The sequence below is a fragment of the Dendrobates tinctorius genome, unplaced genomic scaffold (assembly GCF_039654945.1).
Source record: "Dendrobates tinctorius isolate UK_male_01 unplaced genomic scaffold, ASM3965494v1 ptg000126l, whole genome shotgun sequence".
NCBI lineage: Eukaryota > Metazoa > Chordata > Amphibia > Anura > Dendrobatidae > Dendrobates > Dendrobates tinctorius.
The window spans coordinates 14,295,238-14,319,858 of NW_027361794.1; the positions used below are offsets into that span (position 1 = coordinate 14,295,238).

Genomic DNA, 24,621 nt, shown 5'->3' on the forward strand with positions numbered 1-24,621 from the left:
CCGTCATCCCCCCGATCCCTTCATAGTGTTACTGTATAATGTCCCAGCAGTGTCACCTCTCCAGTCAGCAGCTCAATCATCTTGTAGGAGAGTTCTAGGATCTTCTGGTCATTGATGTCCTCTTGTATCAGGAGGTGAGTTGGAGGCCGCGTGATTGGGCTCAGAGGTCTTCCCCATCCCTCAGACACAGGGTCCTGACAGCGCTCACTAGATGTCTTCTTCACTACTGTGTAATCCTGGTTATGGAGAGACACATTATTAAATCTCACTACAGACATTTCCAGAGTCCTCACCTCTCCAGTTCTCTCCATCTGTTATTCCCATAGATAAGAATGATGTAATGTGTCGTCATCAGAGTCTCTCACCTCTCCAGTAAGCCGGAAGAGGATCTCTAGGGTGAGGTGTAATATCTTCTCCGCCATCTTGTCTCTGTCCATATCCATCCTTCAGGGTAAATCATGAAAATTCTCTTATATAGAAGATCTTCACTGAGAGGATCCGATATTGTAGAGACCGGAATGAGAAGATGATCCGATGTAACATCATAACAATCCTGTGTAATAATACAATTACTGGAGATAATAAGGGGGAACATATGAGGAGATTTATTATTTTACAGTATTTAGTTTCCTACTTTACATCTACTAATAAAACCTATATATTTAGGCCACAGACAACAAGCAGTTTCTTCCTCGGAGTCGGCAGCTGAATACGTTCCTCATAGACTCATCTTCCATAACGCTAATTCTCGTCTCATTACCGACACTGGAATCGGCATTAGCAATACTGCAGGAGATATTCATTACACGGGACAGGAGAAATAACTTCTTCATGATCAGGACGACATCTTCATCTTCTACTACGGCTCTAGGAACATATTTGGCCAGAGTCCGTCACTGACTCCATCCCCACCGGCCGTCTATATGAAGGTTTCCCGTCTTCCCCGCACTGTAATCTTCTATCACGTTAGATCTCAGCTCTGAGTCACACACAGAAGTTTGAGGCTTTTAGAAAAGGATTTTCTGTTTCCTCAAACACAACAGACAGAAATGATCTGATCCCAGAGTCTCCATGTACAGTGATTTTTTTTTCACTGGATATGATTGGGGGCATTTTCATGTAGGTTTCCGTATATTACATAAAATACATTATACTGTGTGTAGAGGCCCCATACTATGAGAGTAAGGCCGGGATCACACTACTGTATGTGATGGGAGAAACTTGCACGAGTCTCTCGCATCAACACCTGTTGTTACCGCCGGCAGTCAGGACCGGAGCTGCGGCTGTATGTAATAAATAAATAATAATCTTTATTTTTATATAGCGCTAACATATTCCGCAGCGCTTTACAGTTTGCACACATTTTTCATCACTGTCCCTGATGGGGCTCACAATCTATATTCCCTATCAGTATGTCTTTGGAGTATGTCTTTGTATGTATTTCTATGCAGCCACAGCTCCGGTCCTGAGTGCTGGGTGTTGATGCGAGAGACTCTTGTGAGTTTCTCTCATCACACACGGTAGTGTGATCCCGGCCTAATACAGGTTTCCTTTCTTCCTTAGTTGGGTCGTTTGTATCTATCAGCGGAAAAAGAACAAAACCATTGTGATTCTTATAAGGAGACAACACAGAACCCCCTAAATATAACATTTTATACCAACCCCACAATCTGTGACTCTTCAGGGTAAATCGCTCTCTCACCATTGGATTAGAGCTGATACTATGAAGATAAAGAGACGAAACAGACTTTCTGTCCCCTCCATAAAGGGGCACTTTCCCGTGTTTGTCAGAACTGTCCGAGGATTATTAGAGGTGATAGTTTCCCCCAATTAGAAGAGACACCTGTGGATATTGGGGTCTATACCTGCTACAGTTCTGGTGTGGAGCCTCCACCCGCAGAGCTGCACTCCACATAGAGAATAATGGAGCCTCCAGCACCGACCTCCACCTGCAGAGCCGCACTCCACATAGAGAATAATGGAGCCTCCAGCACCTACCTCCACCCGCAGAGCCGCACTCCACATAGAGAATAATGGAGCCTCCAGCACCGACCTCCACCCACAGAGCCACACTACACGTAGAGAATAATGGAGCCTCCAGCACCGACCTCCACCCGCAGAGCCGCACTCCACATAGAGAATAATGGAGCCTCCGGCACCGACCTCCACCCGCAGAGCCACACTCCACATAGAGAATAATGGAGCCTCCAGCACCAACCTCCACCCGCAGAGCCGCACTCCACATAGAGAATAATGGAGCCTCCAGCACCTACCTCCACCCGCAGAGCCGCACTCCACATAGAGAATAATGGAGCCTCCAGCACCGACCTCCACCCGCAGAGCCACACTCCACATAGAGAATAATGGAGCCTCCAGCACCGACCTCCACCCGCAGAGCCACACTCCACATAGAGAATAATGGAGCCTCCAGCACCAACCTCCACCCGCACTCCACATAGAGAATAATGGAGCCTCCAGCACCGACCTCCACCCGCAGAGCCGCACTCCACATAGAGAATAATGGAGCCTCCAGCACCGACCTCCACCCGCAGAGCCGCACTCCACATAGAGAATAATGGAGCCTCCAGCACCGACCTCCACCCGCAGAGCCGCACTCCACATAGAGAATAATGGAGCCTCCAGCACCGACCTCCACCCGCAGAGCCGCACTCCACATAGAGAATAATGGAGCCTCCAGCACCGACCTTCACCCGCAGAGCCGCACTCCACATAGAGAATAATGGAGCCTCCAGCACCGACCTCCACCCGCACTCCACATAGAGAATAATGGAGCCTCCAGCACCGACCTCCACCCGCAGAGCCGCACTCCACATAGAGAATAATGGAGCCTCCGGCACCGACCTCCACCCGCAGAGCCGCACTCCCCATAGAGAATAATGGAGCCTCCAGCACCGACCTCCACCCACAGAGCCACACTACACGTAGAGAATAATGGAGCCTCCAGCACCGACCTCCACCCGCAGAGCCGCACTCCACATAGAGAATAATGGAGCCTCCAGCACCGACCTTCACCCGCAGAGCCGCACTCCACATAGAGAATAATGGAGCCTCCAGCACCGACCTCCACCCGCAGAGCCGCACTCCACATAGAGAATAATGGAGCCTCCAGCACCGACCTTCACCCGCAGAGCCGCACTCCACATAGAGAATAATGGAGCCTCCAGCACCGACCTCCACCCGCACTCCACATAGAGAATAATGGAGCCTCCAGCACCGACCTCCACCCGCAGAGCCGCACTCCACATAGAGAATAATGGAGCCTCCGGCACCGACCTCCACCCGCAGAGCCGCACTCCCCATAGAGAATAATGGAGCCTCCAGCACTTACCTCCACCCGCAGAGCCGCACTCCACATAGAGAATAATGGAGCCTCCAGCACCGACCTCCACCCGCAGAGCCGCACTCCACATAGAGAATAATGGAGCCTCCAGCACTTACCTCCACCCGCAGAGCCGCACTCCACATAGAGAATAATGGAGCCTCCGGCACCGACCTCCACCCGCACTCCACATAGAGAATAATGGAGCCTCCAGCACCGACCTCCACCCGCAGAGCCGCACTCCACATATATGGCTGCTCTGTGTGCACAGGACCTGTGATGAGGTCACAGGAGGGGAGGAGTCAGGGGTCACATGATCAGGGGCCTCAGTGTATGCAGGACACTGCTGTGCTGGTTGTCATGGTGCTGGATGAGGGGAAGTTTATGTGTGGGGTCAGGAGGGGTTTACAGTGTGGATATAGCAAAGCTGTGTGTGTACGAGGTGTGATGAGCTCGCTGGCTGGGATACTCCCACTACTTTGGAGGACCTCATATCTCTAGCCACGTGTATTGATTTGCGGTTCCTGGAATGCTCTCGCGAGACAGAGAGAGGAGGCCCTTTAGGCCACACCGGGTTCCTAGTCCTCATCTGACCAGGGTCTCCAGTAGTTCCGCACCTGAGCCAATGCAGGTAGACTAGATAAAGATGTCGGAGCAATGGCGGAGAGAAAGGCTAGCGCACGGCTTGTGCCTCTATTGCGGTGGAGCGTATCATTTTCTGCATTCTTGCCCGGAAAGACCGGGAAATTCCTACACCTAGGCCAGGTAAGAGAGGCCTCCCTAGGTCACTCTGATTCCTTTCTACCCTTTACTATCTCAGCTCTAATTATCCTAGGTCAGAAGCGTAGATCTGTGGAGGTGTATATGGTCTCGGGTGCAGCTGGCAACTTTATTCGGCTTGAAGAAGTGGACAAGTTTCAGATTCTGGTCGTAACCCTAGAAAAACCGTGCCTGATTACTTCAGTGGATGGCAAAATGTTACCAGTGCCCGTCACCATGGTTACTGCAGAGCTGGAGATGCAAATAGGTGCCTTGCATCGAGAAAAGATAGCTTTTTACGCCTTGCCCAATTTATTTCACGCCCTGCTTCTAGGTCTGCCCTGGCTCAGGTCGCACAAGCCAGTCCTTGACTCGTTTGTAGATGTCTTCGATAAAAAGGAGGCGGAGACTCTTCCTCCGCATTGGACCTGTAATTGCCCAATCGATCTAATTCCAGGAGCCACCCCTCCCAGGGGCAGAACCTATCCGCTGTTCCTGGCAGAAACCTCAGCAATGACTGAACACATCCGGGAGAATCTGGCCAAGGGTTTCATTCGCAAATCCACTCCTCCTGCAAGGGCAGGTTTTTTCTTTGTCCGGAAAAAAAGATGGATCCCTTCGGCCATGCATTGACTACCGAGGCCTGAATAACATCACAGTCAAGAACAGGTATCCCCTCCCGCTCATTCCCAAGCTTTTTGACCTCCTAAGGGGAGCCCGAATCTTTACCAAATTAGATCTGCGTGGTGCCTTTTATTTTGTCCGAATTCGTGCCGGAGACGAGTGGAAAACTGCCTTTAACACACGGGATGGCCATTATGAATATTTGGTCATGCCCTTTGGACTCTGCAATGCTCCGACGGTGTTCCAAGAGTTTGTTAAAGAAGTCTTCCGGGACCTTCTGTACTCTTGTGTCGTGGAATATTTAGATGAAATCCTCATCTTCTCTTCCGATCTCTTCTCTTCCCATAGGAGAAGTGTTCGACTGCTCCTGCAATGCCTACGGGAGAATCACCTCTATGCGAAGATTGAAAAATGCCTGTTTAAGCAAACCTCGTTGTCCTTCTTAGGGTATATAATCACGGACTCTGGGTTGAGGATGGATCCTGAGAAATTGTCCGCTGTGCTCAAATGGCCACGTCCAGTAGGAATTAAAGCCATTCAAAGGTTCTTAGGCTTCGCCAACCTCCCGGTCTCCTACACCCTTTGCCTGTTCCTGCGGTCCCTTGGCAGCACATTGCAATGGACTTTATCACTGACTTGCCTTGTTCCTCCGGGTGCATGACTATCTTGGTGGTAGTGGACCAGTTCTCCAAAATGACTCATTTCATTTTGCTGCCCGGGATACCATCGGCTCCTGAGTTGGCCAAGATTTTCATCCATCAAATTTTCGGATTACATGGATTCCCCATGCGAATTGTGACTGACTGAGGAGTTCAGTTTACCTCCCGGTTCTGGAGAGCACTCTGTAAGCTCATGGGCATATCCCTGTATTTCTCGTCGGCCTATCATCCGCAGACCAATGGGCAAGTGGAACGAATTAATCAGGTTTTAACATCTTACCTGAGTCATTTTTCTAACGCCCATCAAGACAATTGGGTCACCCTTCTTCCCTGAGCAGCGTGCGCCCATAACAATCATTCCAGTGAATCTACCACCAAGTCACCATTTTTCGTGGTCTCTGGTCAGAACCCTGGCGTACTTCTCCCCATGACTACAGCCTCTGGCGCGCCCGCAGCAGATACCCTCTCCATGGAGTTCTCTAAAGTCTGGAGGGAGACCAAGAAAGCTATCGAAAGGGTAGGTGCTCGGATGAAAAGGCATGCAGACAAAAGGCAGTGGGATCTCCCACCATACCGGCCAAGCGACAAAGTCTGGCTTTTGACCAAATATATCTGACTAAAGATTCCCTCGTACAAGCAGGGTCCTCGGTACATTGGTCCCTTTGAGATCCTTGGATGCATCAACAATGTGGCCTATAAATTGAGGTTGTCTGCTTCGCTCTGGGTCCCTAAAGCCTTCCATGTCTCGCTCCTAAGACCGGTCATCCTTAATAGGCATCACTCTGCACCTCTTGTTACCTCTCAACCAATGGGGGCCAGTGATATTTTTGAGGTAAAAGATATTCTGGCCATGAAGAAAGTCAGGGGAAGAACCTTCTTCCTTATTGACTGGAAGTGGTTTGGTCCTGAAGAGAGGTCCTGGGAGCCTCGAGAGAACGTTAATGCACCACTTATTCTGGGAAGGTTCTTGGCCAACCTCAGGAGAGGGAGACGTAAGAGGGGTACTGTCATGACGGCGCCCGCTGCGCCTGTCTTGCCCACCTCGCTCCATTCACGTGCCGGCCTCGAGCCACTCTGCTTCTGCTGCTCCGGGGTCCCGGCCCCTCTCTCCTTAACTGTCGGCCTTCCGGCCAGCAGCAGGTTCCCGCATGCGCTCTAGCCCGCGGGCGCGCTCTTCCTCAAGCCTTTAACCCTGCAGCACCTGACCCAGAAGCACTGGTGCTGCAATCAGGTGCTGGCACAGGGTATATCAGGCGGCTCCTCCATATTGGAGGCGCCTGATTATCGTGTGCACTTTATTCGTAGTCTTGGCCGTGTTCGTGGGTTCTGCCCACTACTCTCTCTGTTTCTTAGTACATCCTTGCTCTCCTAAGTCTGTCCCTGTTCCTCCTGCTCCGTCCTGGTAATCCTGTCCTCCTGCTCCGTCCTGGTAGCCCTGTCCTCCTGCTCTGTCTTGGTAGTCCTGTCCTCCTGATCCGTCCTGGTATCCCTGTCCTCCTGCTACATCCTAGTAGCCCTGTCCTCCTGCCCCTTTCTGGTAGTCCTATCCTCCTGCTCCGTCCTGGTAGTCCTGTCCTCCTGCTCCATCCTTTAGTTCTGTCCTCCTGCTCCATCCTGGTAGTTCTGTCCTCCTGTTCCGTCCTGGTAGTCCTGTCCTCCTGCTCCGTCCTGGTAGTCCTGTCCTCCTGTTCCGTCCTGGTAGTCCTGTCCTCCTGATCTGTCCTGGTAGTCCTGTCCCCTTGCTCCGTCCTGGTTGTGCCTCGTCCATTCTTCCAGTCCAGTCCGAGTAGCTTCTCTGCCTCCCCCTTGAGCCGTCCCTCTTGGTGCCAGCTGTCGCGGTACCTGTCTCCCTCAGGTCTGCCCCTAACGATCCCTGTACAGGGGTTGATCTCACCTTGTCCTCTCACTCGGTGGAGCTTCATTGTCGCGACCCAGAGGGTCCACTCTCAGAAGCACGCCACCCCCTAGGTGTCACAGATTGTTCACTTGTCTCATATGTTTGAAACAGTTTTGCTTTCTTAGCTTATGAATTAACTTGCCCAATAGATGGTCGTTTTCTTGGGTGTCATTTATGACCCTTAGTAATCACCTCATACTGATCAGAAATCTAATAGATGAATCTATATACTGTATGTAAAGTAGAAAATGTGTGACTGCCTCACAGTCAGACTTTTCTCATTGTTCATAGCAACCAATAAGAGCTCAGCTTTCACTTTACCTCAGCAACTTCAATGCTGAAAGCTGCACTCTGGTTTCTATAGGTAAAGAGAACTATCTTACTGTGAGGCAATTTTCATAAATGAGGTCCCATTTACTTCTGCAACAGCTGTTGCTATGATTACAGACTTTAGAGTGACTTATCAGGTTGCACCACCTTAGCGACTCTATCGTTGCTGCCCACTTAAGAGCGACTCTATGGGCAATGTAGCTCTAATTCTTTAACCCCTTACCTACATTGGACGTACTATTCCGTCCATGTAACCTGGGACCTAAGTTCCAAGGACGGAATAGTACATCCAAAGTGATCAGCGGCGCTCACGGGGCTGTGTGTCAGCTGATTATCACAGCTGACACCCGGCACTATGTGTCAGGGGCGGTCACGGACCGCCCACGGCACATTAACCCCTGGCACACTGCAATCAAACATGTTCGCAGTGTAGCGGGGGCACATGGAAGAATCGTGCAGGGAGGGGGCTCCTTGCGTGCTTTCCTAAGACCCCCATAGCGATGCGATGTGCTGCGCTGCTCTGAGGGTCTCCTCCCTGCAGACCCCCAGATCCAATATGGCTGCGGGGGCCTTCGGGGTCCTGAAGGGAGGCGGCTTCCTCCATGCCTGCTCTCAGGAGGAAGCCTATGCAGCGCTTGTCAGATCGCTGATCTGACAGAGTGCTGTGCAAACTGTCAGCGATCTGACACTAGACAGTGATGTCCCCCCCGGGACAATGTAATAAAGTTAAAAAAAAATACTTGTAAAAATAATTTTAAAAAAATTCCTAAATAAATAATAAAAAAAAATTCCCTAATAAATTCTTTTTTTTTCTAAATAAGAAAAACAATAAAAGTACACATATTTAGAATTGCAGCATGTGTAACGACCCACCCTATAAAACTGTCCCACTAGTTAACCCCTTTAGTGAACTCCTTCAAAAAAAAACAAAGCAAAAAAAATGCTTTATCATCATACCGCCGAGCAAAAAGTGAAATAAAGCGCGATCAAAAAGACAGATATGAATAAACATGGTACCGCTGAAAACGTCATCTTGTCCCGCAAAAAACAAGCCACCATACAGCGTCATCAGCAAAAAATAAAAAAGTTATAGCTCGCAGAAAAAAGCGATGCAAAAATAATTATTTTTTATATAAAATTGTTTTTATTGTATAAAAGCGCCAAAACATAAAAAAACGATATAAATGAGGTATCACTGTAATCGTACTGACCTGAAGAATAAAACCCCTTTATCAATTTTACCACACGCACGCAGAATGGTGTAAATACACCCCCCAAAAGAAATTCATGAATTGCGGGTTTTTGTTCATTCTGCGTCCCAAAAATCGGAATAAGAAGTGATCAAAAAATGACATGTGCCCGAAAATGGTACCAATAAAAGCATCAACTCATCTTGCAAAAAATAAGACCTCACATGACTCGGTGGGTCAAAATATGGACAAATTATAGCTTTCAAAATGTGGTGATGCAAAAACTATTTTTACAATAAAAAGCGTCTTTTAGCGTATGACAGCTGCCAAACATAAAAACCGCCATAAATAGTAAATCAAACCCCCCGTTATCACCCCCTTAGTTAGTGAAAAATAATTACATTAAAAAAATGTATTTATTTCCATTTTCCATTAGGGTTAGGGCTAGGGTTAGGCTAGGGTTAGGGCTAGGGCTGAGATTAGGGCTAGGGGTGTGTTGGAGTTAGGGTTGGAGTTAGAATTGGGGGGGTTTCCACTGTTTGGGCACATCAGGGGCTCTCCAAACGCAACATGGCGTCTGATCTCAATTCCAGCCAATTCAGCGTTGAAAAAGCCAAACGGTGCTCCTTCCAAACTCTGCCATGCACCCAAACAGTGGTTTACCCCTACATATGGGGTATCAGTGTACTCATAGAATCATAGAATCGTAGAGTTGGAAGGGACCTCCTGGGCCATCTGGTCCAACCCCCTGCTCAAAGCAGGATTCGCTAAATCATCCCAGTCAGATGTCTGTCCAGCCTCTGTTTGAAGGCTTCCATTGAAGGAGAACTCACCACTTCTCGTGGCAGCCTGTTCCACTCATTGATCACTCTGTCAAAAAGTTTTTTCTAATATCTAATCTGTGTCTCCTCCCATTCAGTTTCATCCCATTGCTTCTAGTCTTTCCTTGTGCAAATGAGAATAAAGTTGATCCTTCTACAATGTGACAGCCCTTTAGATATTTGTAGACAGCTATTAAGTCTCCTCTCAGTCTTCTCTTTTGCAAACTAAACATTCCCAAATCCTGCAACCTTTCCTCATAAGACAGGGTTTGCAGACCGGTCACCATTCTGGTCGCTCTTTTCTGAACTTGCTCCAGTTTGTTGATGTCTTTTTTAAAATGTGGTGCCCAAAACTGGACACAATATTCCAGATGAGGTCTGACCAAAGAGGAGTAGAGGGAAATAATGACTTCACGTGATCTAGACTGTATGCTTCTGTTAATACATCCTAGAATTGCATTTGCCTTTTTTGCTGCTGCATCACACTGTTGACTCATATTCAGTCTGTGATCTATTAGTATACCCAAGTCTTTTTCACATGTGCTGTCACTTAGCCCTATTCCTCCCATTCTATATATGCTTTTTTCATTTTTATTGCCCAGATGTAGTACTTTGCATTTCTCCCTGTTAAAAACCATTCTGTTAGTTGCTGCCCACTTCTCCAGTTTATTTAAATCTTTTTGAATCCTCTCTCTCTCTTCTCTAGTATTAGCTATCCCTCCTAGCTTTGTGTCATCAGCAAATTTAATCAGTTTACCCTCAATTCCTTCATCTAAATCGTTGATAAAGATGTTGAACAATACAGGGCCCAGGACAGAGCCCTGTGGTACCCCACTTGAGACATTCTTCCAACTGGATGTGCAGCCATTTACGACCACTCTTTGGGTCCGATCACTAAGCCAGTTATGAATCCACCTAACAGTTGCCTTGTCCATTCCATACTTAGTCATTTTTTCAATAAGGATTGTATGAGAGACTTTGTCAAATGCTTTGCTGAAGTCAAGATATACTATATCTACAGCATTTTCTTGATCCACCCAATCAGTGATACCGTCATAGAAGGAAATTAAGTTAGTCTGACATGACTTATTAGTTACAAACCCATGCTGACTCTGTTTGATCACTTCATTCTTATCCAGGTATTGACATACATGTTGTTTAATAATTTGTTCAAAGATCTTTCCTGGTATAGAAGTCAGACTCACCGGCCTATAGTTGCCTGGGTCCACCTTCTTCCCCTTTTTGAAGATAGGAACAACATTTGCTCTTCTCCAGTCTTCTGGCACTTCTCCTGTTCTCCAAGAATTTTCAAAGATTATGGAGAGGGGTTCAAAAATTTCTTCTGCTATCTCCTTCAGTACTCTGGGGTGTAATTCATCTGGACCTGGAGACTTGAATTCATTTAGGTTAGCTAAGTGTTTCCTCACTATCTTTCTGTTTATAGATATCCTGGATTCTTCTATTCCCTTAATAGGACAGTGAATAACAGTTGGTGTTACATTTCCTTTCTGAGAGAAAACAGATGCAAAATAGGAATTTAAAAGTTCAGCCTTCTCAACATCCTGTCTTACCATTTCATCATTTTCATCCTGTAAAAATCCTATAGCATCTTTGACTTTTCTTTTACTTTTGACATATCCCCAAAATCCTTTATTATTGCTTTTGACATCTCTTGCAAGCCTCAATTCATTTTCAGCTTTAGATAATCTGATTTGTGCCCTGCAGGTTCTGCAGACAGCATTATATTCTTCTTTAGATATGCCTCCCTCTTTCCATTTTATAAACATTTTTTTCTTCCTTTTTAGCATGTGCTTAAGTTCTGTGTTCACCCATCCTGGTTTCCTTAAATGCTTCCTATTCTTCCCTCTTTTCGGAATTGTTAACAACTGTGCTTTGAGAATTTCATTTTTCAAGATTTCCCATCCTTCCTGGACATTTTTGTCTTTAAGGATATCCAGCCATTGGATCCCTCCAATTATCTTTCGGAATCCCTTAAAATCTGCCTTTCTGAAATCTAACCTTGACGTCTGAGTCTTCACAGGTCTTCCGCCTCTAGTTATCCAAAATTCTAAAATAGCATGGTCGCTACCTCCTAGGGTTCCAGCCACTTTTACCTCCTCAACCATTTCCTCCCTGTTTATAAGGATTAGATCCAAGGTAGCAGTTCCCCTTGTTTTCTCCCCTACCTTTTGGAAGATAAAGTTGTCAGCTAGAGAGGATAAGAATTTCCTTGACCTGTTAGTTTTGCCTGAGAGAGATTCCCAACAAATGTCTGGATAGTTGAAATCTCCCATGACAACTATGTCATATTTTTTGGAGAACTTGGCCATTTGATGCATAAAGAGTTCATCCATATCTTCAGCTTGCACAGGCGGCCTGTAGTAAATGCCTACAATGGTGTCCTTTCCATTGTTCTGTCCTTGTATTCTTACCCAAACAGTTTCCACAGAACTCCCAGTCTCAGGACTCAGGACAAAGTGCACAACAACTTTTGGGGTCCAATTTATCCTGTTACCCTTGGGAAAATAAAAAATTAGGGGACAAAATATCATTTTCGTGGAAAAAAATATATCTTTTTATTTGTATGGCTTTGCGTTATAAAGTTCTGTGAAGCACTTGGGGATTCAAAGTGCTCACCACACATCTAAATAAGTTCCGTGGGGGGTCGAGTTTCGAAAATGGGGTCACTTGTGGGGGGGTTTCCACAGTTTAGGCACATCAGGGACTCTCCAAATGCGACATGACACCCGCAGACCATTCCATCAAAGTCTGCATTCCAAAACATCACTACTTCCCTTCCGAGCCACGACGTGTGTCCATACAGTGGTTTTCTCCCACACATGGGGTATCAGTGTACTCAGGACAAATTGTACAGCAATTTTTGTCATCCAGTTCCTCCTGTTACCCTTGGGAAAATAAAAAAATTTGCAACTAAAAGGTCATGTTTGTGGAAAAAATATGATTTTTTTTTTTATTTTCACGCCTGGGCGTTATAAACTTCTGTGAAGCACTTGGGAATTCAAAGTGCTCACCACACATCTAGATAAGTTCCTTGGGGGGTCTAGTTTCCAAAATGGGGTCACTTGTTGGAGGTTTCCACACTTTAGGCACATCAGGGACTCTCCAAATGCGACATGACACCCACAGACCATTCCATCAAAGTCTGCATTCCAAAACGTCACTACTTCCCTTCCGAGCTCTGCCATGCGCCCAAATAGTGGTTTACCCCCACATATGGGGTATCAGCGTACTCAGGACAAATTGCACAATAACTTTTGGGGTCCTGTTTCCCTTGGGAAAATAAAAATTGAGGTGAAAAGATCATTTTTGTGGAAAAAATATGATTTTTTAATTTTACAGCTGTATGTTATAAACTTATGTGAAGCCCATGGGGGGTTCAAAGTTCTCACCACACATCTAGATAAGTTCCTTAGGGGGTCTAGTTTCCAAAATGAGGTCACTTATGAGGAGTTTCCACTGTTTAGGCACATTAGGGGCTCTCCAAACATGACATGGCGCCCGATCTCAATTCTAGCCATTTTGCGTTGAAAAAGTCAAACGGCGCTCGCTTCCTTCCGAGCTCTGCCATGCGCCAAAACAGTGGTTGCCCCCCCACATATCAGGTATCAGTGTACTTAGGACAAATTGCACAATTTGCAGTCCAATTTCTCCTGCTACCCTTGGTAAAATAAATAAAATTGGACCTGAAGTAATTTTTTTGTGAAAAAAAGTTAAATGTTCATTTTTTTTAAACATTCAAAAAATTCCTTATAACTTCCTAACAAAAAAAAATTTGGGTTCCAAAATTGTGCTGATGTAAAGAAAATATATGGGAAATGTTACTTATTAAGATTTTTGTGTGCTGTATCTCTGTGATTTAAGGGTATAAAAATTCAATGTTGGAAAATTGCAAAATTTTCAACAAATTTCTGTTTTTTTTCACAAATAAACGCAAGTTATATGAATGAAATTTTACCACTAACATGAAGTACACTATGTCACGAGAAAACAATGTCAGAATCACTGGGATCCATGGAAGCGTTCCAGAGTTATTACCTCATAAAGGGACAGTGGTCAGAATTGTAAAAATTAGCCCAGACATTAACATGCAAACCACCCTTTGGAGTAAAAGGGGTTAAGACCCTTTGGGCAAAATTGTGGTTTTGCATTCAAAACACAGACACCCATTTTCTCCTTTATTTGTATAGATCCTAAATTTGAGGGCTCAAATTTCATGAATGGGAGGCAGATTTCGAGTTTTAATGTTCTCAGTATTTTTAATCTGGTGGTAAAGACGGGCTGAGCAAAATTTAACTGAAAACGGGAGAAAAATGTAGTTGTGTATTCAATGGGCTACCACACACAGATTTTCTGCACGATATGTATAGATGTTGTGGTAGATCGGCTCACTCTGCTGCTTAATAAGATAGTCAAAAGCATGCTTTTTGGTAAAATCTACAGTTCAAAATAAATTTAAATAAACCAATCCAAAATAAAATAGAGATATTCAGTCTTGTTGGCCTAAACAAACAGCACTCATTACAGTCCATATAACTGCGGGCTCCACCTGCTCAGAAAACAGGTTTCAGCTCTTTAAAAAGGGAATCTGTCACCCCTCTGGATGCTTTTAAGCTATTACTATGGGCATACCCATAATATAATGGACAACTTCTTACCTGCATGCCTCATAGCTGCGGTTTAGTCGTTGTGAAATTGAGTGTTAATCTTTTACGTTAATGATTTCTTCCAGGCTCCGGAGCGTGTGGTGCCTGGAAGAAAACGCTGCTTCCTGTCTTCATTATCGTAACATCCCTCTCCCATGCACTATACACTGCCGTGTGAAGTACAACTGTGGTGCCGTAATCCTGCGCCTGTGCCTGCACTCGTGCTATAATCAGTAACTTATTCTCTCTTCTCTGGGCAGTCCTTCTACTCTGCACTCATTACCTGTATTAATTACACCTGTTTGAACTTGTTACCTGTTATGAGTTCATTTTCTCCTTCACCTCTGATGTCTGATGAACTCCCTCTGCTGGTGAAAGGAGGTAGTGAAATTGATCTGGATGGGAAGAACCTGTCATCTGAACAGGTGGAGTGTGATTGGACATCCAGAATTTCTGAGTGGATATAAGGCAGCCGACGCCTTGCAGTGTTGCTGGTGATCCTTTCTGCTCTGAGCTCTGGCATTCCAGTTTAGTTCCTGTCTACTCAAAGCTAAGTTTTTGCTCTGCTATTTTTCCATGAGATTTTGTCTGTTTACTTAGTGTTTGTGTTCAGCCTGCCCTGGTTGGGACGGGCTGAACTCCATTTTTGTCTCTGATCAGTTGATCTCTTAGCTCTGTCTTCAGAATATACCTGAGTGCTGATATAGTGATTTTGAAGTCTAGCGACTTCAGGGCCTTTTCTATCAGACGGTTGGGACATTTTTGGAAGGTTTTTTGCGGATTGCAGCCAGCATCTTTTCTGTCCTTTCCTATCTAGTTAGTTGGGCCCCATCATTTGCTCAGCCTGTCTTTCTGTCTGTGTTTGTGTTTTCATCTGTTTTTCACCGACAATACATGTTGGGGGCTGTCTATTGCTTTGGGGTCTGCTCTGGGGCAGTTTAGATTTCCCCTTTCTTTCTTTAGGCTTATTTAGCTCCGGTTGTGACGAAGGGTATAGGGCACCGTAGGAACCCCCCACGGCTACTGTTAGTTGTGGTGAATTTTTTAAAAATTATTTTTACAAGTATTTTTTTTTTACTTTATTACATTGTCCCAGGGGGGGACATCACTGTCTAGTGTCAGATCGCTGACAGTTTTCACAGCACTCTGTCAGATCAGTGATCTGACAAGCGCTGCATAGGCTTCCTCCTGAGAGCAGGCACGGAGGAAGCCGCCTCCCTTCAGGACCCCGAAGGCCCCCGCAGCCATAAGACCGGGCCTGGTCAGGAAGTGTGCATAGCTAATTGGCTACCTAGTGTTCACTGGTGGATACAGACTGACCTGCTGGTAGCCGCCAGGTACAACTCCTGGGCAGAATCTGATATTGCAGCTGTACACCCCAGGGGTCAGGTTCGCTGACACTGTATAGGGATAGGTGTTATGATTAGGTAACCGAGGAGGATAGCAGGGGAATAGACTAGGCAACCACTTAACCAGAGAGGTTGGTATCTTAGCGGATTACAGACCCCTAAACTGACGACACAACTAGAATTAGCTGTGGGAAAGCTAAACTGCCCCGGAGTAGAACCCCAAAGGAAAAGATAACCCTTGAACATATATTCAGGGGTGGGATTCAGCCGGTTCTCCCTGGTTCGGTGGAACCGGTTGTTAAAAAAGCAGCCGGTTCCCTGAACCGGGGAAATCAAGAGCCACGATCCAGTACTTTGTTGCAGGAGGAGCAGAGGAGAACGCTTGCTCTGCTTCTTAGCCCCGCCCACCGGATATCGCGCACTGATACGTGCTCTGACTACTGGGACTGAGCACACCCCGGCGGCCCCCGCGCACTGATACCTGCGGCAGTGCAGTGCGGCTATTGGCGGGTAACTGGAGCTGGAGGAGTCACCGCGCGCCGCTGCCCAGTATGAGCTGAGCCTGCGCTGGACTCGTCTGTGGCCTGCCTGTGTGCCAGATCATCATTCTATCACCCGGTCACCGGTGCAGACCGTGCGGTGGTTTGCTGCCAGTGTGTGTGTGTGCACACGGTGGAGCAGGACGGGTGGTGCGGGGCCTGGGGGCCATCCAGGAGGCCTGCTCAACCATGGGACTTACTTCATACGCAGCCTGTCACTGTGTACTGTACCACTCCAACGACAGGTCAGTATGTGCTGCCTATTGGGGACCTGTACAGCCTATTGGGGACCTGTGTCTGTCTATTGGGGACCTGTGTGCCTGCCTATTGGGGACCTGTGCCTGCCTACTGGGGACCTGTGCTGCCTATTGGGGACCTTTGCTGCCTATTGGGGACCTGTGCTGCCTATAGGGAACAATGCTGCCTATTGTGGACCTGTGCTGCCTATTGGGGACCAATGTTGCCTATTGGGGACCTGTGCTGCCTATTGGGGACCAATGCTGCCTATTGGGGACCTGTGCTGCCTATTGGGAACCTGTGCTGCCTATTGGGTACCTGTGCTGCCTATAGGGAACAATGCTGCCTATTGGGGACCTGTGCCTGCCTATTGGGGACCTGTGCTGCCTATAGGGAACAATTCTGCCTATTGGGGACCTGTCCCTGCCTATTGGGGACCTGTGCTGCCTATAGGGAACAATGCTGCCTATTGGGGACCTGTGCTGCCTATTTGGGACCTGTGCTGCCTATTGGGGACATTTACCTGCCTATTGGGGACCTGTGCTGCCTATTGGGGACCTGTGCTGCCTATTGGGAACATTTGCCTGCCTATTGGGGACATTTACCTGCCTATTGGGGACCTGTGCTGCCTATTGGGGACATTTACCTGCCTATTGGAGACTTATGCTGCCTATTGGGGACATGTACCTGCCTATTGGAGACTTATGCTGCCTATTGGGGACATTTACCTGCCTATTGGAGACTTATGCTGCCTATTGGGGGCATTTACCTGCCTATTAGAGACTTATGCTGCCTATTGGGGGCATTTACCTGCCTACTGGAGACTTATGCTGCCTATTGGGGACATGTACCTGCCTATTGGAGACTTATGCTGCCTATTGGGGACATTTACCTGCCTATTGGGGACCTGTGCTGCCAATTGGGAACATTTGCCTGCCTATTGGGGACCTGTGCTGCCTATTGGGGGCATTTACCTGCCTATTGGAGACTTATGCTGCCTATTGGGGGCATTTACCTGCCTATTGGAGACTTATGCTGCCTGTTGGGGACATTTACCTGCCTATTGGAGACTTATGCTGCCTATTGGGGACATTTACCTGCCTATTGGGGACATTTACCTGCCTATTGGGGGCATTTACCTGCCTACTGGAGACTTATGCTGCTTATTGGGGACATTTACCTGCCTATTGGGGACCTGTGCTGCTTATTGGGGACCTATGCTATCTATTGGGGACATTTACCTGCCTATTGGAGACTTATGCTGCCTATTGGGGACATTTACCTGCCTATTGGGGACATTTACCTGCCTATTGGGGGCATTTACCTGCCTACTGGAGACTTATGCTGCTTATTGGGGACATTTACCTGCCTATTGGGGACCTGTGCTGCTTATTGGGGACCTATGCTATCTATTGGGGACATTTACCTGCCTATTGGAGACTTATGCTGCCTATTGGGGGCATTTACCTGCCTATTGGGGACATTTACCTGCCTATTGGGGACATTTACCTGCCTATTGGGGACTGGCCAGAATGTGCACTGTTCTGATCTCATTCCAATTTATTTTTTTTCAACTGTTTTACTGTGCCCCTACTTAGAAGAGCAGGAGAACAAACATGAGCATGCGATACATTGCATGTAAAAATGTCAAATTTTATTATTAAGTAACAACAGCTAAAAAATCTTAATGGTGGGGGCGTGGCTTGGGCCTCGAGCAGGGCAGACGTGTTTCCCTTGAGCTCCTCTCTCCTGAGCCTTCGGGGGAACCTTCTGCTCCTTATAACCTAGGCTAAAGCCACTAAAAGACTCTCTGGAACATCGAGGGAGTTTCAAGGAGTGAAGGAGCAAAGTTTATCGTCTCGAAGAGGACGGCGGCGGCTTATTTGAGACTCAGAGGCCCGTTGGTGGAGGGGCGCCGGCCATCTTTGCCCTGTGTGTCGGGAGGGAGAAGCCAATTCCCCTCATCAAGCCCGACTAAGAGAGAGAGACTGACCTGCAGCTTAACGGTGGAGCTGGACCTCTGGATGGCGAGAGCTGTGTGACAGGTGCGGCTGCGGAGGGGTCGGGTGGCCGGGGGCTGCTTCCCCACCACGGGTTTCCCCACTCCCCTCCTACATTCCAGGCTTCAGCGAGGTGGAGACGCCATCTTACCGGGCCTCCCTCCCACCCTTTCCTGCCTGGAACGTTATAATAAGAGCTGTGCCTGTCAGGACTTAACAGCGGTCACTCCGCCTTCACCACGGGAATCCCCAAGCAAGATAACAAGCCGGACCCAGGAGCGTGCTGCTTGACACGGACTCCCTCTTCCTCTTCTCCTGTGTTCAGCTGTCAGCACACCATAAATCACTGGCAGCAGCGCTCACCGAGCCTGCAGGTCCTCGGCTGCCCTGTCAGTGGAGGGAGGGTTGTGGGAAATCAGAGTGTGGACTGAGCCCCTGGGCACCATTTGCAGGGTAAAGAGTTTTTACTGGGGCCAGTGTTGTGCTGAGATAAGGGGAAGTACAAGGCACCATCACTACATCATTAACCCTGCCCAGGAAGCTCCAAGCACTGCTCCCCCTAGTCTGCTCCCTGCCAGCTCTGCACATTAACCCCTCGTGCCCTGGAGGGAAAAACAGCAGCCCGATAAGGACCAATAAACTGGGGTCGTCACCTTGCGTGAATCATAGTGCTCTGGCTCTGTAAATATCATCAACCAGCGATCTCTCTGTGCCCCCTGTCCTCCTGGGTGCTATGCCATTTGGGTCATGGAGTAGGATCACCATCTACTGGCCAGCCCTGGTAACAACATCTCATTAATGTCTTCCTTCACAGTAAAGGACATGTTCTATTAATCATCCTGATGTAGCCAAGCGGCGTGTATATCGGCCCGTTTTCAGCAGCCTTATAATGGTCCGCACAAGTCATAAAACTCGGGCAAAAAGTTTCACCAAACAAACCCCTGCAAGTAACTCATCAGCCCCCATGGGTGAACTGGACAGATTCCTAAAAAAGAAATTAGTGATGTCACAATCGCCAGATAAACAGAAGGCACGCAGTGCCCAGACTGAGACATTCAATGAGGCCTCAGACGCTGACAGAGACTCAGACTGTGAATCCACTTCTGAGGACTCAGCCCCGATCTCTAGATCCTATATGAAACATTTATTAGAATCTACGATGAAACCTTTGCTTAAGGAAATATCTGAGATCAGATCTGATATACGCCACATAGGCCATAGGGCGGAGTCCCTGGAAAACGCCCAAGTGGGTCTGATAGAAGCATCTAATGCCCTGGGCGACCATCTTCAGACGCATCGACACCTCAATTCTGTGTACCTTGCTCTGGAGGACCAAGAAAACAGGAGTCGGAGAAAAAACATACGCATACGCGGCATACCTGAGTCTTTCGCGCCAGAAGCACTCAACAAAGTGTCCAAAGAGATCTTTGCGGACATTTTAGGCCCAGACAGGGTGAACACTATCATCATAGAGAGGGTGCATAGAGCCCTCAGACCGAAACCTAAAGTCAATGAACGTCCAAGGGACATAATTTGTGGCCTCCTCAGTTATGTTGACACTGCAGCAATTCTAACAGGCACAAGAGAAAAAACGCCATTGATATACAACAACGCTAATTTCCAAATTTTTCAAGATATCTCCCCAGCCACACTATCGAAGAGGAAAATCCTAAAACCATTGACTGATGCGATCTTGAACCATGGGCTGCGCTTCAAGTGGCTGTTCCCCTTTGGGGTGGGAATCACGAAGGATGGTTGTCAGATCACTATCCACACCCCGGAGGATTTAGATGCTGCCTGGGAGTCTTTGCAAATTGATCCCATTCAATCCCATCCCTCGTGGATGCCGCTTGATATGGGAGTTCCCATCCCACATCTGGATAAGCCAGGTGACTGGTCGACTTAGCAAAAGTCTGCCTCCCCAAAGGCGAAAAGGCATATGAACAAATCTCAATCTACTTGAGCGAGACTATTATCTTTCTACAGGTCAACCTTTGTCCTGGGGTTGAGTCGGCAAAGTGGTCACGGACAGCGATCGTCCAGCATGTGATCACTCCTTACTGACCCCTGCTTACTTATCTGCGAAAGGAACATTATATTTAGCTCATGGAGCAAGCCTCCCATCCGTGGTGCTCTTGGGCCTGCTGACGCTGGAGGGGAGGATTTTTGTTCTCCCCCCCATTGCCCCCTGTTTTCTTTTTCAGATGGGAACTCAAATATATCTTCAAGTCGCCGGAAATAGTAATGGACTTTAGTTTAATAACAGGTTGCTAAATTGCCTCCCCATTTATTCTTAAAAGGTTTGCTAAGGAATGTGGGACTATTGTCTACTCCTTATTCTATGCATTTTTACTTTCAGTTGATAATCTTCTAGATTCACACTGTTGTTTTAATTTGAGTGCTTAACTCTTCATTTTATTTTTACACGTTGCTTGGCTATGTTAGAACTCATCTTCAACGATTGGGTGTTTACGAACCCCCCTGCAGAAGATGAGACTGTTTTTGTAATTAGTTTTATTGTTCTATTGTTTTATCCCCATTACAGGTGTTCTTCTCAGGCATTGATCTCCGATGACACATTTGAACATGGCTAACAATATTGGAGAGAGCTCGGTCGTTGTGGCATCCCTCAACACGAAGGGTATGAATAGCCCCGCCAAACGTAGTCAGATTATTTCCCTCCTGAACAAGTCCCGCTCCCAGGTAATTCTTTTTCAAGAAAAACATTTTAAAGTGGGCAGGCCCCCAGACATGACTTGCTCAGCGTTTCCAACATGGTATCATAGTTGCTCGAAGTCGGCCTCTAAAGGGGTTAGAATAGCGTTCAAGAGAGGACTTCCCTTTGTTTTAAAAGATAGTATTGCGGACTCGGAGGGTAGGTATATTTTTGTGAAAGGCTATCTGGCCTCAACTCTAATGACTTTTGCCAACATATACGCACCAAATCAAGGCCAAGTAGAGTGGCTGTCTACCACTCTGGAAGTGCTTACTCTATTTAAGGAGGGACTCCTACTCTTGGGGGGCGACTTTAACCTTACAATGCAGTCAAACTTGGACTCATCCTCGGGGAGATCGTCGATCTCTAAAAAGGAGAGAAAGGTGCTCTTGGAAAAACTTTTGTCCCTTCACTTGGTGGACCCCTGGAGATTAGTACATCCCACCGACAAAGACTACACATCTTATTCCCCCATACATGACACATATCATAGACTCGACTATATATTGGTTCAAGCCTCGTCCATCAAATCGGTCACTTCTACCTCTATAGGCCCCATAACGCTATCGGATCATGCCCCGGTCTTCATAGCATTAAAATTAGACTCCCTCTCGCGCTCTCCTCTCACATGGCGACTGAACGAAACACTTCTAGATAATAAGGATAATGTTTCTCAGATTGATTTTTCTTTAAAGAGGTTTTTCAGGGAGAACATGGTGGATGGGAGGTTAACCCCAATTTTATGGGAAACACATAAAGCCGTCTTGAGGGGGGAGTTGATCTCCCTGGGGACCCACATTAAAAGGAGAAGAGATAGGGAAATCCTCTCCCTCTTACATCAAATTGCCACTATGGAACGCTTACACAAACGGAGGACGTCAGACAATGTCCGTGCAGACCTGATGTCATTAAGGGAAAAACTTAAAGATTTACTCAATGTGCGTTCTGCCAAAATGTATGCTCATTGTAAGCAAAAAATATATATCCATGGGAATAGAGGAAGCAAGCTTACCTCAAAAATGTTAAAGGCACAGAGGGAAAAATGTTTCATCCGGCAAATACACATGGAGGGGGGAAAGACTGTGACAGACTCCGATGGTATAGCTGAAGCATTTTGCTCATACTATCACTCACTATACAACTTAGATCCCCATGTGGATATGAGAGACCCCCCCAGTGCGACTCAACGCATACAAGACTTCCTCTCCACCCTCACATTACCTGTAATCCCCACCTCTGAGTATTCGACTTTACTTGCACCAATCTCCACCCAGGAAGTAGAGGAGGCAATTGCTTCAACCCCGGGAGGAAAAACACCGGGCCCAGATGGCTTTCCCATCATTTATTATAAGACATTTGCAGAAACTCTCGTCCCGCACTTGGTTGAACTGTTCAACCTGTTCCTTTTGGGCTCAACTCCTCCTCCGCAAGCCCTGGAGGCACACATCACGGTGCTACCTAAGGAGGGGAGGGAGGGGACCCTGTGCCGTAATTACCGTCCGATTTCTCTACTGAACGCGGATCTCAAACTTTGGGCCAAAATATTGGCTAACAGGATACACCTAGTACTAGCTGATCTAGTTCTCCCTGACCAGGCTGGTTTCGTGCGTGGAAGGGAGGGGAGGGACAACTCTAGGAAGGTCCTACAGGCCATCTCTTACGCTAAGCAGTCACGTCAACCACTTATCCTGCTCTCTACAGATGCCGAAAAAGCTTTTGACTGTATTGGCTGGAGATATATGGCTTGTGTTTTGCGGAGGTTTGCCTTCCCTCCTCCTTTCATAGACACAATCATGTTGTCATGATCCAGTGTTGGATCTGGCGGTATTAAATGCATTAAGTGAACTTTTTTTACTTTGGTTAAGTTCAAAGGCGTTTTGACTGTCCCCAGTGGTGGTGAGTGGTATCGCACCTTAGCTTTAGTTTTAGGTTAATGTGCACTTAATTATGGTTCAGGTGTTGGACTCTATAAAGGTGTGCTAGAGGTGTGAAATCACTGCCTGTGATATTGTGAGTTTGTGTTCACTCCGTTTTTGGAGAGCCTGGAGGAAGGATGGAGCTGGTGAGGAGTCCTGCGCAGCTTAGCCAGGGGGGACGTGTTGCAGCTATGGTGTCTGGACGAAGGGCTGGCATGGCGTGGTGGGGTCGCAGTGATGGTGTCAGCGGGAAGTGTCTGCATGGACTGGTGGAGTGGCGACTATGGAGAGTGGCACTCACCATGTGGGACTTGGCTGCTGAGCTGGACTCAAGCATGCTTGACTTCGTGTCAGAAGCTGAACTCATCCTTGGGACTCTGGTACTAAGCAGCTGCAACTGGTGGTGGACTCTGCTCTGAGACTGCACTAAGGTGAAGGATCCTGTTATGGTGATGGATCCAGGTGGAGGAGAAGATGCATGCAGGTGGTGGGCTCTGTTGCTAGGAGCGTACGCAACAGAGCAAAGCTAAGTGGTGTCCCCCTGTATTGTCTCTTTCCCTCATGTGTGTTATTAGAACAGTGGTGGGATTAGTCTCCGCACCGACCTATTCCCTAGTGAGGGTTTAGGGTCAGGGCGAGCTAGGGCTCTGAGGTACGCGTGCGGCGCCCGGTGCGAAACCGGCATAGGGAACGTTAGGAGTGCAGGGACACTGGCTCAGGGGAGCTTAGGAGGTCTCTATTTCCCTATTCCCTATCGCAGGGCCCACCTTTGTTATAGTTACCCAGGTTCCCCCTTTATTATTTAAATGCGCCTTACTGGAGGCGGTGTTTCCAGATATTGTATGTATAACGTGTAATACCTAAATTCGTCAGGTGGAGGCGGCGTATCCACCTGCACGTTTTATTATTTAAATGCGCCCCACTGGAGGCGGTGTATCCAGGGTCACGTGTGTTATGGGTCCGCCTTGCGGTAAAACCTGCGCCCAGACACACAGTGACCATGACACATGTCACTGTTTGCCTTCCCTACAGCCAGGGTCGGGGTGAATGGGATATTGTCGGCGCCTTTTGCCATCAATAATGGCACTAGGCAGGGTTGCCCTCTCTCCCCTACTTTATTTGTCTTAGTGATGGAGTCATTCATCCAAGCCATCAGGCAAGACCCCGGGATTGAAGGGTTTAAAATTAATCAGCTGGAATTGAAAGCAGTTGCCTTCGCAGATGACCTTTTATTACTTTTATCTAACCCGATAACTGCAGTTCCTAGGGTCCTGGAACTCTTCTCCCTATTCGGAGAACTCTCAAATTTTAAAATAAACTTAGATAAATCTGAGGCTTTGAATATCACGGCAACGGAGAGGGATGTTCAGATTCTGAAAAGCCTGGCCCCTTTTACATGGCAACGCAATACACTCAAGTACCTTGGGATATATATCTCGAACGACCCCTGTACGCTGTTCCAGTATAACCCCCCCCCCCTGTTAGAACACGTTGAAACTCTTTTAAAGACATACGCCTTCCCCTCTTGTCCTGGTTGGGTAGGATAAATGTGATGAAGTCATACGTGTTCCCTAAATTAT

General features: G+C 47.3%; 3 protein-coding genes across 4 annotated transcripts in view; 1 reads left to right on the plus strand and 2 right to left on the minus strand.

Annotated features, from left to right (window-relative positions):
• LOC141047292 (uncharacterized) overlaps positions 1-525 on the minus strand; it is a 39,498-nt gene extending 38,973 nt beyond the window's left edge. Inside the window, exons 1-2 of one of the 2 annotated variants that reach the window (XM_073542343.1) lie at positions 366-525; positions 57-236 (exon numbers count right to left, since the gene is read on the minus strand). In XM_073542343.1, the coding sequence (XP_073398444.1) occupies positions 57-236; positions 366-443 (258 nt within the window). In that variant the 5' untranslated portion in view covers positions 444-525. The remainder of the gene's footprint in view (positions 1-56; positions 237-365) is intronic. The other variant, XM_073542342.1, reaches the window with a different exon arrangement.
• Positions 1-24,621, minus strand: part of LOC141047339 (uncharacterized) — a 944,519-nt gene that overhangs the window by 816,271 nt on the left and 103,627 nt on the right.
• The window catches only part of LOC141047296 (uncharacterized), a 206,374-nt gene that overhangs the window by 135,798 nt on the left and 45,955 nt on the right, over positions 1-24,621 (plus strand).